This window comes from Anastrepha obliqua, chromosome 1 (assembly GCF_027943255.1).
Source record: "Anastrepha obliqua isolate idAnaObli1 chromosome 1, idAnaObli1_1.0, whole genome shotgun sequence".
NCBI classification, from domain to species: Eukaryota; Metazoa; Arthropoda; class Insecta; order Diptera; family Tephritidae; genus Anastrepha; species Anastrepha obliqua.
Genome location: NC_072892.1, coordinates 1763686 through 1781570, shown reverse-complemented (window position 1 = coordinate 1781570; position 17885 = coordinate 1763686). Strand labels below are relative to the sequence as shown.

The following is a 17885-nucleotide window of genomic DNA, read 5'->3' as shown; positions in this document are numbered from 1 at the left end:
CATTTGCCCACTCCATACTCAGACATGTGTGAAGTTTTATTTCCAATCAGCTTGAATTTTGTAAGTAACTGTACATATGCTCGTGATTGCACCCAGCCATAGAGATATGTACATATACAGCAAAAGTGGCCGATTAATTTTCGAATTTCCTGAGGAAAGACGTTCGATCTCATTACTCGCCTTGTTATCTCATTTAAAACTCGCTGCGGCATTTAAAAGTAGAATAATAACAAAAGTATCACCCGAACCTTAAGCTGTCAGGCATTTGGTAACTATCGGCACACGTGACTATCACTTCCGTACGAGGTTTTATATCCTTGCAATCTACCTTCATATTCCCATAAAGGCAATTGACAGTCGTTGAATTACTTCTATGTAGTAATTCTGCATTACAAAATTCTGAAAGAGAGAGTAAATTTAATGTTTCAGTACATGTACACATGTGTAATTAATTTACGGTTATGAAATGACAATAACTTATCCTAGCCGTATTAATCAAAATATTTATTTAAATAGCAAAATAATTAGTTAAAGAGCAAATAAATAATAGACAGTGGAATAACACCACAGCGAAGAAAAGTAAAAACTGAAATGATCGTGTAACTTCTAATCTCCATTGCAAGGTGGTTCACAAAACACGAAGTAAGAAATCCGTTCGATTTTAATGCATTAACATTCTCTGGTATAACCATATTTATATGTTCGTTAACAGCTTGCCGTCTTTATTAGCAGAGAATGTAGCTGTAACAGAATCTTCGCTGTTGGACAACAACGCACAGAACACACCGAACCGTCATTTGCAAACATATGTATGTATATATATTTATATATGTGTGCATCCAGAGAACTTATAAAATTGTATTTGTGAGTTGATTTGCCAAAGAAGCGATTGCTTGGCGAAGTAAAGTAGGATTTGAACAATTGTTAATTCTTATAAAATTTGATGTTTTATAGGTCCAAATCTTTGCTTCTTTTGAGGTTACGAAGAATATTGAATACACATATTCTTCTTCCAACGCTTCTTAACATTTAAAATCTTTCTATAAATTTTAAAAAGCCTTTGAATTTACAGAATACGAATTAAGGCCGTATAAGTGTATTCATAGTAAAAAAATACCAGGTAATACTGAAGAAATCATAACCACCTTTTTGAGAAAGGCGTGCCATATCTTATTACATAACCTAAAATATAGCAAAAATATGGTCTTGGGCCAATAAAAATTTGGTATTTTCTACTCTTTAAATGGACATTTTAGTGTTTTTTGTATCCAAAACTAGGCAACACGGCACTTGCGAGAGGGAAATTTGACTGCTCGAAGGTGAAGAACAAACTTGGAAAAAATGTAAATAAAGCGAAGAAATGTGACACACAATAAACACCAACAACAATCGCAATCGCAATCGCCGAAATTGTGTCCAGATGATAAAGAAAGTAAAGCTAAGTTGACCTGAATAAATTATTGAACTAATTAAAAAAATATATATATTTTACATAATTATAAACATCACATTTTAATTAAAAGAGACTAGAAAAATGTTAGGAAGAAAGAACTAAAATTTTAGCACCCGGAGCAAAAGAACAAAAAACGCAATGCTAAATCAAGTTACAAAAATGGTAATCTGGTCACGCTGATCACCAATTGCACCAGTGTCGCGTAACGAAAATCAGCAGACATTGTCAAATTCGCTAAGGGCAAAGTAGCGGTGCCACGATCGGCGTCGCCTTATTGTCCTCTCCATAGTGGGTTGTCTGCAGCGGCGCTTATGAATACATTTTTTTCTAAGAACATGAGTAAACCGATTAATTATTATTTTTATTTTTGTAATTATTATTTTTTCATGTGATTTGGTTTGGTTGCCACAAATATTTTCTTTTTATGGGCATTTGTATCGACTGTTTTTTAACTGCATGAGGTTTGGCAAGAAATTTACTTTGAAAACAGAAAAAATAAAAAATCTGTACGCGAAGTTCATAGAGCACTGGCAGCATTAACGCTCCTTATTTCGAAATGAGGAAGGAACAGCAGTTACAAATAATGGCGGGCGCTATTGAGCCATGCTGACTAAACTTACGTTTCCAAAAATTAATCAGCTAAACATCAACCATTGTGAGAGTTCCAACTTGCCATTCAGTGCGCTTAACAATCGATTTATTACAATATTCAAGGCACTATTGACGCCATACGGCGTACAGAAAAACCTTGTTAAGCAAAATGTTTAAGGGAATATCAACCGACCTTTAAATGTATCGGGCCGAGAGTTTAATAAGCGATTGAGAAAATAAAAATGCGCTTACGAATGCGATAAAGTGTCTTGCAAAGTTAGGGGTGAATTGAAAAAGCAGCCCTTAGACCGACAATAATTTGGCTTAAAATGGCAATTGAAAAAACACAACACACCAAAATATCAAAAATTTTGAAACAGTATAACATGATAGTCCTTCAATATTTCCTCTTTATGCATCCTTAGTAGAGCATCTTTACCAAATTTCAGCATTTGACACTAGACGTGTTTTGCCAGCAGGAGTATTCGAAATAAGCTGAATTTTAAAACTTCGCGTGCAACGTACTTTGGAATTTCGATTATTTATTTCTTTATTTGTGCCAAGATGGAACAAAAAATAATATATTTAGATTACGAAAATATCGCTGAAAACTCACACGAGAGCTGTCGCTCTCGCCGCTTTTGTCGCAATTGCTTTGTCTGCTGTAAAGCGGCACTGGAAATTTTTGCCAGAACTTCACACAGTTAATAAAGACTATTTAAGACGTTTACGTGAAACAATTCGCCAACAAAAAAAACGATTTGTGGGAATACAACTCATGGATTTTGCACCAGAAACGAAGCGAATACCATCCAACAGCCATCGAATTCTACTTATATGGCTCCCTGCGGTTATTTTCTCTTTAATCGAGGGAAACCTTTTAACAGCTGAAAGGAAGTAATAGAAAAATTGAACACGGCTCTGATGGCTATACCGAAGATAGACTTCCAGAAATATTTCGCGAGCGAGGTCCATGTCAAGACTAATTAGAGATGATTTCCACATGAAAGCCTTCCGTGGCTCAACTGGTGGTATTTTGTCAAAACATTTAAAGAAAATTGGACTCGACAGATGCGTGCAGCTTCTTGGGTGACACGCATCAACGGCCATGAAATGAGAAAATTGTCACTGTTGAAGAAGTTTTTAATAATCAAAAGACTAAAAACGCAAAAACTTCTAAAGACTCAAAAAATGTTGTTCCAAGGGTTCAGCGTGGCCACCATCCAGCCTCCGTAATGGTGTGGTGCGGAGTGGCTTGTAAAGGCGTTGCATCTTGTAATTTCTGCGAAAACCGGATTAAAATCGGGGCAAAAGGGGGAGCACTAAATACCATGCTCCGTTCACACTGCTTGACAGCAACTGACGCTAGGGACAGACGGGAAAAAATTCACACATGTGCAGGAACGTTACAGGTCTGCTTATGCAAGCGCGCGTAATTCAAATTTGTCAGATGTTAGAAATAAAAAACAAAGTCGGATACTTTTGTAACAGACCTCGTATAGATACTTAAAATTTGATCAATCTATAAAATTCCAGTCAATGTTCATTAGCCTGAAAAAACTTTTGTTTTTCACCGCGCAAAACACGAATTTCTTCTAAATTTTGTTTTAACTTCAGTTGCATACTTATCTTACTTGTACATTCTTTGCCGATACTCACTAAAACACTTCGGTATCACATCATTCCAACCCTGTTGACCGCAAATGCGCCCCACTTCCGGTGTATTGGCTGCTATTGTGTAATTATTTTTGCATGTTAAAATGATTCGAGTTTCACTGTCAAAGTAACCGGGTTTTGAATAAACTTGTTCGTTTTCATTATATATTTCGAGATTTGGATCATCTAGAATGTTGCAAGGGCTGGTGGGTGGTTCATCCGTGACTTCTGATGATGAATTGTGGTGCGGGCACTTAGCGAAAAATTCATTCTCATCCGACTTATCAATGCAATCAATTTTTCCGTTACAAAATTTATTTGTATCAATGCACGCGCCATATCTGCAAGGGGATTGTGTGGGTTTGCATTTTTTCAACGAGCAATACGCTTCAGTTTCATCAGAGTCGTCGGCACAATGCGCTTTGCCATCACAAAATAATTCCTGTGCGATAAATTCACCACTTTTACAAGATAATTCATTGGGATTTCTGCAAAATAAATCAATTAATTTATTATGTAAACCTCCGGCTAGTTGCAAATTAAGTTTTCACCTGTTAGTATTGCAATTCCGCTTCCATTCATCCGAACCATCGCTACAATCGCTACAATCGCGTACTACGTCGCCATTATTGCACGAGAAGTAACCCTCATCTTAAATTATTAGAGGAAAATAGTATTAATTATATTATAAATATAAAAATTATAAGAAAAAAATCCCCTAAAGACTAACTCTTAAAGTCTTTAATTAATGCAATGTTTAATGTAATATACATTCTCTGTTTATGACGTTTTTGCACAAACAATATTTATTTAAATTTTGGAATTAAACCTCTATTCAGATATTAAACCTGCGATGACAAAATTTGTGCAAATATAGGTATGTACGATAGTACGAGTATAAGCTCGTAGCAAATTTCTATTTTCTTTTATTTTACAACGATTTGTTTGCTGTTTGGCAAAGGGTAAGTATTCATTCGATGGAACTCTTTCTGCTCTACAAAACTATGTTAATTGTATTTTTGAGTTATTTATTTTTTTTTTGTTAGTTTTGAGGCTTAGAAATTGAATACCCAACAGGCAAAAATTAAGATTTTCGACATCTGCTTTTCGTTGCTTTTCATCGCTTTTCATCGAGGTCAAAAAGCTGTCGAAGCAGTCTGGGACATTGCGACGTGTATGGCGAAGGCGTGATAGACGAGTTCACAGTACGGAAATGGCAACTTTGACTCGTCCCGCAACGGAGGACCTTCTGAATTCAATGAAGAATGTATAAATCACTTTTGAAGGAGAACGGTCGTCAAACTAGTCAATTCTCAATCCCCTTCATTCAATGCGATTTACGGAAAAATTGAGAACCTGGGTTCCTCACGAGCTCAATGAAAAAACAAAGAAATTTTTTCTCAGCATCTCGCCCGCCATCGAACAACACGCAGTCATAAACAGCGCTTTTGTACCGAATCGTCAAGAAAGATAAGAAATGGTGCCTATACTCGTACTTCAACATGAAGCAAAGAAAGGAATGGGTGGCTCCAGGAAATACGCCAAAGTCGAGAGTCAAGTTGGATCTTCATCCAAAGAAGATCATGCTGTGTGTTTGGTGAGACTGGGAGGGTATGGTGCACTATGAAATGCTCGAAAAGAAAATCACGGTCAACAAGGAGCTCTACATTGCCCAGCTACACCGCGTGAATGAGGCTATTGGACTGAAAATACCTGATCGACATGGTCAAACCATACTCCTTCACGACAACGCCAAGTCCAAAGTTGCGACCCCAGCGGGTCAGGGGTTAGAATTTGCCCAAGGTAAGGTATGCTTGTCGTAAAAGGCGACTAAAATCCAGGGTGACCAGTCCCTGAGTAGGGGAGCTCAACTGGTAGTGTCCGCGGGTGCAAGGTCTGACCAAGACTTTATCTCAGTACCACGAGGAACAGAACCCCTCAGAGTCTGCTCCTACACTAAGCGTCAGAAACGGAGAGCGCGGCATAAGAGAACGCCTGTATAAAATGCTATCTCGATAAAGTCCCTGTGTTAAAAGAGATTCGACACCGCCCTCAATAAAAAAAAAGAAAAGAGGAAAGAAAAAAACAAAAAAAAAGTGTCCCTATCACCGCATGGTGAATAATAGAAAAATCCAGGAGCGACTGACCCACAGTGGGCGGCTACCTGGTCAGCGTCTGTTCTCCATGTTAGGAGCGGCTGTCCTTTTAATGATGTGGAGAGGCTTGCGAGTCATCAGGATTGACTCCAGTAAGATCCTGATTATGGCATACTGGAATTGAAGCAGATTGCGATTGGGCTGGGGTATTGAATCTCTGTGATCTTAGTAAGTGGAGTCGAATCCAACTGAAACGGCTCACAGAAGGGTTCGCTGCCTCTCCGACCTACTAAAACTTGGCAAGTCTCACGATACGTTCAATGCCTGTCGCCACCTTTAGTGGCCACGTAGGTTGGGTTGAGATGACTCCCCATTAGTTCCGGTCTGAAGTCTGGCTCTGAACACTGTACCCCATAAAGGGCAGTGTCAACCCTCGCATGGCCTCCCTGAACTCTTAGATAACCATAGGACTTACGGAAGCTACGTATACTAGCGGAGATAGCGGTCGTGAGTTGGGACCCTTACAGCATGGAAAAACATTTTAAACCTACAAATAAAAACGAAGAAATAAAAACAGAAGGTGGCATCGAAGCCTTTAGGAGGAGCTCGGTTATTCGGAGATCCTCGCAGGAGGCGCAATCGGTACGCAGCAATCCTCTAATAGTTACTGCTGAGGAAATGAAAGGGATGCCCCAAGTGCCAGAGAACTAATAAAGGCCGAAGACGTAACGCCCCAAAGCAGCGTGATAACGCCAACAACACGGCATATAAGAGGCTCAGACGGAGCAAAAAACAAAGAGATGGAAACACCAGTGGGTGGGTGCTGCATCGGAAAACTCACTGGAGAAGAAAAATGTGCAACTGAAAAGAAGAAGGCACTACAGGTAAAAATGATGAGTCTAGAAGAAGCTATTGACTCTCTCCTGGCGTACACAAAGGCCGTCACAATGTGCATCACGAAATAAAAAAGGCACACCGAAGCTATTATGGCGATGGAAGAGTGTGGGAAACAGCAGACAACTCCAAAAAAGAATACGTCAAAAACCTCAGACGTTAACAATATTAGAAAAGAATGTTCCGGTATAATTACACAATCGGTTAAAAGGACGAGAACAAGAAACAGTCCTAGCACGCAAGGAACTGGCAACCCGGTCGTGAACGCACTATCGCCTGCGGCAAAAAAAAAGGTGTGCAACGGCAGCGATTCATCAGACAAAAGCAGTACAGGCACCAATTAAAGGCCAAAATGCCGGTTGGATGGTTGTCAAACCAAGAAAAGAAAAGAAGCCGCCTAAATCGGTGAGGACAAGGCCTGATGCTATAATCATATCCAAGTCTGAAAATGCTACGTATGCTCACATTCTGCGTAAGGTAAAAACATCGGACTCTCTCAAGACTCTCGGAGAAGATGTAAAAGCAATCCGTAGAACAGCTAAACAGGAATTGATCATAGAGCTTAAAGGGGCACCGTACGGAAAAACATCAGAATATCAGACAGCGATTGAAGATGTTCTGAAACCCGCAGCAAAAGTGACGGTTAAAACTCACACTGTAACAGTACAGTGCAGAGATCTGGATGAGGTAACCACTGCAGAAGAATTGTGTGACGCGCTTCATGCCCAAGCAATATTAAACGTCCAGATACAGCGGCGGTAAGAAGCCTAAGAACGGTGTACAACGGTACACAGACGGCTTTCATTGTCCTCCCAGCCGGATATGCGAAGAAGGTGTTAGAGGTTCAACGTGTGCGAATTGGATGGGTGTCATGCCGGGTACGAAAGGTCGATTCTCCTAGCTAAAAAGGCGCGACGAGAAGCCATCCAATGAGGGTTTTAGAGCTCAATCTCATCCACTGTCAAACTGTCCAATAACTCTTGGAGCAGACCATGCAAGAGCACAAAATAGATATTGCACTTATATCCGAGCAATACAAAAACATCGATGGTTATTCCTGGACGTCGGATGGTTCAAACAAGTCGGCGATTTGGACAATGGGACATATTAAGCCGCAGAGCAAAATGATGACTGCTAAACACGGCTTTACATGGGTTAAGACGAAAGGCATCTATTTCTTCAGTTGTTATGCTCCACCGAGCCTTACCGCAAAAGAATATGAACGAATGCTGGCAGCCTTGGCATTTGAGGCACATGGCAAGCATCCAGTACTTATAGCCGGCGATTTCAATGCCTGGTCTACTACCTGGGGAAGTACGCGTACTAGCAGACGTGGCAGAGTACTTTTGGAAAGCCTGGCACCATTTGACTCGGAATTGCTTAATGTGCCTGGTAAATACACTTTTCAAACCGAAAGAGGATGCTCAATAGTGGATCTCGCCTATAGTGGATCTCGCCTTCGCCCATAGTACTATAGCGCGCAACGCAACATGGACTGTAAGCTCCATCTACACGTACAGCGATCATAAGTCAATAACCATCGATATACTAATGAGTGTAGAAAATAGCGATTTTCGCCCTCAAAGAACACAGCAAAGAGGATGGAAGAGACAATCTTTTGATCCAGAAGTTTTGAACATGAGCTGGAACGCTTGCCTAACTCTAGATAGCGCTGGAGAAATGAAAGCAGTAGACATGACGGCGGTCATAAGCCACTGTCTCAGCAAGGCCTGCGACGCGACCATGCCTAGGTTATCGGGAAGGCCACACAGAAAAGCAGTATATTGGTGGAATAGTCACATCGCAAAAATAAGTGGAGACTGCAATCGAGTGCGCAGAAAGCTGAAGCGAGCTCGTTGTATACCAGCCGTCGACGCATTATTAGCATAACATAAAACCTGTAAAGCTACACTTAAAAACACTATATAGGCTTGCAAAAATCGCTGTTTTAAAGAGCTTTGCGACAGCGTGAACGTCGACCCCTGGGGAATGGGATATAAGGTTGTAATGAGAACTATCAAGAATCCAAGAGGACCACAGCCAACGTGCCCAGCCCTATTGCGAGTAGTGGTTTCCACATTATTTCCATATCAGCTGGAGTCAAATCCACGACAGACACAATGGGTGATGGCGGCTAACATCCCAGAAGTCACCACACAAGAAGTGCTTTCCACAGTACAGCGCATTGCGGATAACAAAGCTCCGGGCTTAGATGGCTTGCCCAATGGAGCTGTGAAAGCAGCAATTAAATCAACACCCGAGGTTTTTGCTAAATTGTACAACACATGTCTCAACGAAGGCGTTTTCCCAAAAGTGTGGAAGAAACAGAGGGTGTTACTGCTACCCAAACCAGGAAAGCCGCCGGACCATCCATCGTCATACCGTCCACTCTGTATGCTAGATACACTCGGCAAAATACTAGAACGCATCATATGTAACAGAATGCAAGAGTTTCTAGAGAAGCAAACAGGGCTTTCCTCAAACCAATACAGCTTTAGAAAAGGCCGCTCAACCGTGGACGATACAAGCTGTATGAGTATTGCTCGTCAAGCCACTAGCGGCAGGAAATGGAAAGGTGGGACGAAGAAATACTGCGCTGTTGTTACCTTATATATAAAAAATGCGTTCAACTCCGCAAGCTAGCCCCCAAGCATCTGGACGTGTTGCAAGCGTTATGCAACGATGCAATTGTAAGAATTAGAAGATGGCTTAAAAATGTGAAGTTAGAACTTGCAGCTCAAAAAACTGAAGTCGTATTACTGAAAACACGACGGGTACGTGAAGAGTTAGTGATTACGGCAGCTGACCATGACATAAGACCATATATCAAATACCTGGGCGTACTCATTGACTCGAAAATGACCTTTAAGCATCATTTAGAGTCAGTCAGTGAAAATGTCGTAAGAATAAATAACGCGTTGACTAGACTAATGCGTAATATTGGCAGCCCTCGCGCAAGTATACGGAGACTCCTGTTAACAGTCACAAGCTCAGTGATTCTGTACGCAGCTCCAATCTGGGCAAACACAAAGCTATCGCACCTCCATCACATACGAGCCACATACAGACTTGGCGCCCTGCGAGTAGCCAGTGCCTATCGCACTGTCTCAGATGACGAAATCCATGTGCTAACGGGAATGGTGACTATCGACCTTCTCGCGGTTGAGATGTATAGGTTACATAATACCATTGGGCAGAAACCGTCGAACGTGGCTGCGAACAATTGAAGAATGGCAGATACGATGGGAGCAATCCGAGAAAGGTAGGTGGTCCTTTGAACTGATTCCAAACATTGCGAGGTGGATTGAGCAAAAACACGGGGAAATTGATTTTTGTATCACACAGTTGCTGACTGGACACGGTTGCTTTAAAGCATACCTTCACAGGTTCCATCTTGAGAACGACCCGTACTGCCAGCAGTGCCCCGAAGAACAAGAAACGGAGAGGTATATCTTGTTCCAATGCCCGCGGTTTATTAATGAGCGAAATATACTTGAGGGAGCGTTTGGCGAAAACATATGTAAATGAGACAAATCTTATCCCACACATGTGCGAAAACGAAGAAAACTGGAAAATTACATGTGTAGTGACCGCAAATATCATGAAGAACCTTCAATACGCGGAATATTCACGTAGGTCCCTAGAAAGAGCTCCTTAACACAATGTAGAGAACAGAATGACAATAACAGACGATTGAGTAATAATATACTCACAACAGCCTCCTGACGTACTACTTAACGTTGAAGTTCCAGGAGGACATACCGTAGGACATGAGGGGGGGTTTAGTTGGGTTAAAGTGCCACACCACGGCTTCGGCCAAAGGCTTTTGATGCTTCCCCTCCTCCACAAAAAAAAAAAACAAAACAAAAGGTCCAAAGTTGCACAAGTCGTCACAGCAGCACTAGCAGCACTCCAAGATCTCGAATGAGACGTCCTTCAGCATCCAACGTGATCTTCGGACCTTGCACCGACCGATTACCATCTTTTCCGCTCTCTGTCAAACCATCGGCATCCCCCTGACTGTTGTTAGAAATAATTCCACAAGGTATTTCTCAGGAAAGCACAGAAGAAATAGAGCTCCCTTTCGAAAACCCTTTGGCCCCTCTACAGTGAACATAGAACGCAGAAAGTTCTGAGAACTCCACGCCACTCAATTTCCTAACTCGTAGCTATGTTTACCGGTCATTGGTGATCGGCACATACGCAAAAAAGCTAGGTTTACCATTTAACACACATTGCCGAAGCTGTGGGGACCTTTCGGAGAAGGAGACTGTTGAGCACTCTATCTATAAATGTCCGGGTTTGCCAGCTAGACAATTAAGGTCACTGGCTGCTCCTTTCTTCGACAGCCTGAGACAGTGTGCCAACCTAAATCCCATCAATCTTCTCCATACATCAACATCTTTGGCTGGCTGTAGATATCTGTTGGAGTTCTCATAATGGTATCAAACCGACGATTGGGTGCTACGTCGCGAGTGCCAGAATGGAGCTATAACCATTTGCCCTACCTGCCTAGCCGATTTACATATAAAAAAGGGCATGTACCGTAGTACACATAACATAAGTGAAACTTTTAAGGCAGACAAAGAGAGAGGGAGAGACCCGAGAAAGAATGAGAGAGATAGAGAGAGAAATAATATATATCTAAACAAATTCACGACATATGCAGAGAATACAAATAGACAAAATTTACAAAAATAATTTTAGACGAGAATTCATAGAGCATACAAGTAAGAGTTGCTCAATATATAGATAAATGTGTATATTATGTTAGTTATGTTTGTATGCCAAAGTTCATTGCATGTGCATACGCACTGCAGCAACCATGACCTGCATTTTTTTCAAATTACATTTTACTACAGGGAATTATATATGTATGCATTTTCTAGGTAGTATAAAACTTTGAAATTCATGCAGCAACTAGGGAGTAAATATCCTAATGATCAAATTCCTGCCTAACAAATGCTAAAACAATTATCTTTTGCATATTTTTTTTTTTTTTTTTTTTTTTTTTTTTTGTTTTATGGAGGTGGCACAAAGCATTGAAAGCCGAAAAGTGTAGGACTTGCCTTTCGACTCACCCACTAAAAACCCACCCCAGCTCCGTTTCCCTCCCACCGCGGGACAACCGTTAGGCATGACTTCGCGGGAGGGGGAGCGGCCTATTGCCAATTCTTGAAAATTTGCGCTGTGTTGTTCAGCGACGTCAACCGTCAAGTATCACTTGACGGGAAGGGGAACGGCCTATTGCCTCTTCATGAAGATCTGCGCTGTTGTTCAGCGCGACGCAGTTTGGAGATTACTATTTTTGCCATATTACATACAGCGGACCAATGTTCTTCTGCCTCTAACATAATATCGACTAGGTTATCAGCCGAAATTGGCTTCCCCACCCTAGTGCTTAATTCCTCCCTTTCGAACACAAATCGCGGACAGACAAAGAAAACATGTTCTGCGTCTTCTACAGCTGGTGCACAATGAGAACAGTACGGGTCGTCTTCATGCTTAAACCTATATAGATAGGATTTAAAACACCCATGTCCCGTCAGTATTTGGGTCAGATGATAGTCTAACTGTCCATGCTTACGGCTAACCCATTTGGCTATTAAGGGAATCAGACGGTACGTCCAGAGTCCGTTCAGGGACGAACTCCAACTTCCCTGCCATGAACGCAAGCTACGCTCTCTTGCTTCCTTGCGTATTGTCTGTCGTTCTGAAGTAGTTTTGTTTTGGTAAACTTCAGCGTACTCTTTTGCCATTAAATTTATTGGGAGTAGTCCTGCAATAACCATAATGGTGTCTTCTGATACCGTTCGAAACGCGCAACACACTCTGAGGGCACTCAGTCGATACACTGATTTCATACAACTCACATATGAGCTGCAATTAGTTGCTTCCGCCCATGCTGGAGCTGCATACAGCAAAATCGATGAGGCCACAGTATTAAGTAGTCTCCTACGGTTTTGCCTAGGGCCTCTAGTGTTCATCATTATGCGCGTCAGTGCTGTTACTGCCTCTGCCGCTTTGCTGCTTGCGTATGATAGGTGATCTCTGAAGTTCAGCCTATGGTCGATTAATACGCCCAGGTATTTAATGAACGGTTTCGATCCTATGGTATTTTCGCCCACCATTATATTTGCCGACTCCACCTTCTTCCTGCTGCTAATGAGCACTGCTTCCGTCTTATGATCCGCAAGAGTTAGGCCATTCTTGCGCAGCCATTCTTTTACCACGCCGACAGCCTGGTTGCAGGTTGCTTCTGCTTGCTGTAGGACTTTAGCTACGACCACAACCGCGATATCGTCAGCAAACCCTATAATTTTGGACCCTGTGGGTAAACTGAGACGTAAGACTCCATCATACATAATATTCCACAGCAAGGGGCCTAGGGCTGAGCCTTGTGGAACTCCGCCAGTTATTTTATATTCCCTAACACCCGCATCGGTATTATAGCGGAGGGTTCTGTCAGTGAAATAGCTGAGTGTAATCTTTCGTATATACGTTGGAACCTGGAAGCAATCAAGCGCCATCAGAATCTGGTTTCAGTTCGCGGTATTGTAGGCATTCTTTACGTCTAGCGTTGCCATTAGGCAGTATTCCTTGCTACCGTATAACCACCGAGTTCCTTCGATTGCCTTCTGCGCAATGCTTTTAACCGCAACTACAGCATCTGTGGTTGAGCGAGCCTTGCGGAATCCGAATTGCGAGGATGATAGACCGCCTGCGTCATCAATGGCAGCCTCCAGACGATTAGCGATCAACCGTTCTAGAATTTTACCTGCGGTGTCGAGCATGCAAAGGGGGCGGTAGCCTGTAGGATCTTCCGCTGGTTTAGATCCTTTTGGAATCAGCACCAGTTTCTGTAACTTCCACTGAGTTGGAAATGTGCCTTCTTTTAGACATGTATTGTAGAGATCTACAAAAATGTCGGTATGGCTTCGAATTGCCACTTTTAGTGCCTCGTTGGGGACTCCGTCTGGGCCAGGAGCTTTATTGTTTTCGATCCGTTTAGTGATCGTCAGGAGCTCATCTTTGTCTGTCAACTGCATATTTTGGTCTCCCTCACAACATTTTTCCAAATCATAGGCTCGAGGAGCATCTTGTGCTGGGAACAATGTTTCAACTACATTACGCAGTGTGGCCGGGCACGTTGTTGGGAGTGGCTTGAAAACTTTTAGTTTTTTCATGACTAGCCTATACCCGAGTCCCCAAGGGTTACTATCGACTTCGTCACATAGCTGGAGGAAACATTGTCGTTTACTCCCTTTAATTGCCTTTTTCAGGGCCTTCCTTTTTTGCTTATACTGAAGCTGATTCCCTTGGAAACTGTGCGTGCCCCTAGAACGTTGATAAACTCGCCTTGCTCTGTTGCACTCGCTACGCAATTCCGCAATCTCCGCTGTCCACCAGTAAACGGGTTCACTATTATGTCTGTTAGGCCTTGTTTTAGACATGGCTGCGTCGCATGCTTTTGTTAGGTGCTTCATAGTTTGTGTAGCCTTCTCAGTTGCATCACCAGTGAGTGTTACATCTGCCAGCATGACTTCGATTACTTCAGCCTCCATTGAGTCGACCCTGCATCTCGCGTCGTATGTATATGGCACCTTTGATTCGTCATGTTTCTTTATTTCGCAGATTATCGCGAGATGGTCACTCCGGGTATAATGCTGGCTAACAAACCATTTCGTCGAGCGAGCAAGGTTGGGACTCATGAAGGTAAGGTCTATTATCGATCCCGATCCTGCCTTTTGGAATGTCTGCTGGTTCCCTGTGTTCATAAGGACTATGTCTAACATGGCGAAAGTTTCCAAGAGAGCTTGACCTCTTGGACTTGTTCGCGGGCATCCCCAGTTCACAGCCCAAGCGTTAAACTCACCAGCTACGACCACAGGTCTATGGTCTTTAATATCTTGGGCGAGATTCTCTAGGATGCTGGTAGCTTCAGTCAGAGTTAAGCTGGGTGGTAGGTAGCAGCTATAGACGTATGTTTCCCCAATACGCGCTCGTACAAATCCGCGAGCTGCCTTCACGCTCATAAGTCGGGAGCTATTTGTCCCACAGCTCCAGATTGACGACTTGCCAGTATTATCAGAGGCCCAGCCATTGCCTTCTAGGTGTTTATAGGGTTCACTGAGTTTGCATATGCATGTACATATTTGTATGTGCGTATGCACATTTGATGCCCTAGCCTATGTACGTATATACTTGTATTCTGAATTTCCAGCAAAACAATGCTTATTAATATACACATACGCATGTACATATAACCGCACACACAGGGCACTCACTTTATTCTTCTAAATGCGTATGTCGTCCAAAGCTAAAATTCTATACCTAACGAGTACAAGAACAAAATGCTTTAATAGGCGCAGCCGTAGCGGCCATCATTCTAGTGCTGAACAGTCTGAAATAGTCGCGGCGGCCCCGAACAGTTTGAACTATTGTACTGTATAACAAAAACTCATCATAAAATATATCTAAAGCATAGCTCTCTCTCTCCTTTTCCTCTACGTTATATCTTTTTTCTCTCTCGCGGAACGAAAATTCCTAAAACGTTGCATGGCCTTGAAATTTTACTCTCCATTCTCGCTCGCCCATCGACGCCTAAGAAGTTTCACTTCAAAAATTACACGCAGTACTTCTCCTATTGCAATAGTAAAAAATTACATACGATTTGCTTTGTGACGTCATTTTGCGATTATTTTAAATAAAAATAGATATAAAAAATTAGTTTTTTATTTGCAAACGAAAGAAATTCTCAGCATACTATGCAAAAAGAATTGAAGGAAATCAATAAACTCAGTGATTGATGTCGTAAAACTAAGAAATTAGTTCGGGAGCGGCATCCACTCAGAAGTGCTGCAGCTGCAGCTAAGTTTATTCGGGAATGAGGAGGAGATGGAGAGCGTTGAACCTCTTCTACCACTGTTTGTGCTCTTACCAGAATGCGTTATCGATGTCTAGCAGACTTGGGATCGGTATTTTAAGAGCCACTGTAATCAACACTAAAATGGCACACAACAAAACGTTCTGGTTGTGTTTATAGTTATACATATCAAACTCTTCAATAGGAACGTCAGACGGCGCCTGAAAACACTAGAAATGCCCAAGGTCGGATATATAAATAGCATGATGCAAAGAATAATGAGATGGCGCCCATCGTGGTCCCGTTACTTTGCGCTCAGCGAATTTGACAACTAGTTACGTGATTTTAGCTCCAGTATGGCCAGATTACCATTTTCGTAACTTGATTTAGCATTTTTTTTTTTTTGTTATTTTTATTATTTTGTGTCTCGGAGTTTTAGTTCTTTCTTCATGACATTTTTCTAGTTGTTCTAATTAAAATGTCATGTTTATAATTTTGTAAAATATACATTTTTTAATAATTATTTAAATAATTCACTCAGTTTTATTTAGCTTTACTTTTTTTTAACATCTGGTGACATTGCCCGCGAGTGCAGGTGTTGTTGGTGTTCTTCTGCTTTCGGCAGTCAAATCTCTCTCTCGCTACTGCAGTGTTGCCCAACTTTGGATATAAAAACGCATTGAAATGCCCATTCAAAGAAAATAACCCAACAAATTTTTATTGAATCACTTAAAGAACTTTGTATGCGTGACAAATTGTCTTTAAAATGTGCGTTTTTTTTAAATAAATGTGTCATGCTTATGTACAATTTAATTTATGAGGTTTTTTTAAGCGAGACTCTTTTGTTAAGGGAACGACCTGTTTGCTATATTTGAAGTTATGTAACTAGATAAGGTACTCTTTTTGTAAAAATGTCAGTATGATTTCTTTAGTATTTTCTGGTATTTTGTTGTTTATTTTTACAATGAATATAACTCTTAATGCCCTATGTCTCACTAAGGATTGATGACCGGAAGAAACGATTACACCTCTATGGTTTTAATTCGCATTCAGTAAATTCAAAAGCCTTTTAAAATGTGTAAAAATGTTTTCAATCTTAAGAAGAGTTAAGAGAGGGGCATTTAATATTCTTGCATAACCTTAAAAGGAGCAAAAAATTTAATTCACACTTTCAAAATATCACATTTTATAAGAACCAACTAATTTTCATTAGCACTAAAATCTTCTCAGAGTGGCCTTTTTTAACCTTCTTTTGTATAATAATACAGTTTTTTTTAACTTAAAGTTTCAGTAGCTTTAAATTAAACGCAAAAAGAAACAAACACGAAACTTCAAAATTTTCGCATTTTCGGTATAAAAAAGCACTAAATTTATTGCGAAGAGTAAATGGTTGGCAATACTGCACAACTCAGCAAACGTGACGTCACGTACGCTCTGATGGGCGCAATCTTGTTTCTATCATTCTTGTATAAATAGTAACCCTCATATAATTATCTGCCCTATCACACAAATTCAAATCTCAAAAAAGGCGCGAACTACACACTTAATGAATAAAACAATTGACAGTCACTGAATGGCCTCGTGGTGCACGCACGTACATAACTGTTGCTTTGGCCACTTGTTTATTCTGTAATTTTATTTTGTCCTACTAAGAAATATGAGAAAATTAAACAGATGACCTTAGTGTAGCAGAGGCAAAAAGAGGGTAAAAGATAATATTGGGCAACCCCAAGAAGCAAAATAACTTTCTTTTGGCGGCACAATAAAGTTGACTAACATTTCGACAGTTTCATAAAACATTTTTTGTAAAGTCCTTTATATTACAATATATTAATTTTATTTGTCGCAATGAAATTTAAATTGTTATTATTTTTAATTGCCAATGATTTCTCGTGAAGCTTAACAATGGCTTTTCAAGCTCAAGCGTTATCTGCAGCATTTCACGAGAAATGTGACTTACACAGAAATGCACATAGCAGTGATACCAGTCAAAGAATGTGCCTGATTATTTGCTAAAAATATTAAGAATGTTTCATTTTTCTTGTGAAAGGTTAAAAAACTTCGCGAAGTTATTTATTTACCCATGCAAATATTTCGTCTTGACCAGTAACATTAAGCACCCGAACTAGCTTTTATCCAGCTATTTCTTACAGAACACACAAGCAAAGAAAAACCTAAGTCCTCCACTGAAAGTCTGGGATTTTCTAGACGCGTTTTCCGGAGGCAATTTCAAAACTCATTGATTCTCATTGAGATTTGCCTGCTAACCTAATGCCTATGTCAATACAACAAATTGCCGAATTCTGAACTGAGTTTACAGAAGTGGTTC

General features: G+C 40.9%; 1 protein-coding gene across 1 annotated transcript in view; it reads right to left on the bottom strand.

Moving 5' to 3' along the window:
* The window catches only part of LOC129253036 (modular serine protease-like), a 38471-nt gene that overhangs the window by 5541 nt on the left and 15045 nt on the right, over nucleotides 1-17885 (bottom strand). Inside the window, exons 2-4 of the mRNA XM_054891263.1 lie at nucleotides 4252-4351; nucleotides 3704-4188; nucleotides 249-399 (exon numbers count right to left, since the gene is read on the bottom strand). Coding sequence (XP_054747238.1) covers nucleotides 249-399; nucleotides 3704-4188; nucleotides 4252-4351 — 736 coding nt within the window. The remainder of the gene's footprint in view (nucleotides 1-248; nucleotides 400-3703; nucleotides 4189-4251; nucleotides 4352-17885) is intronic.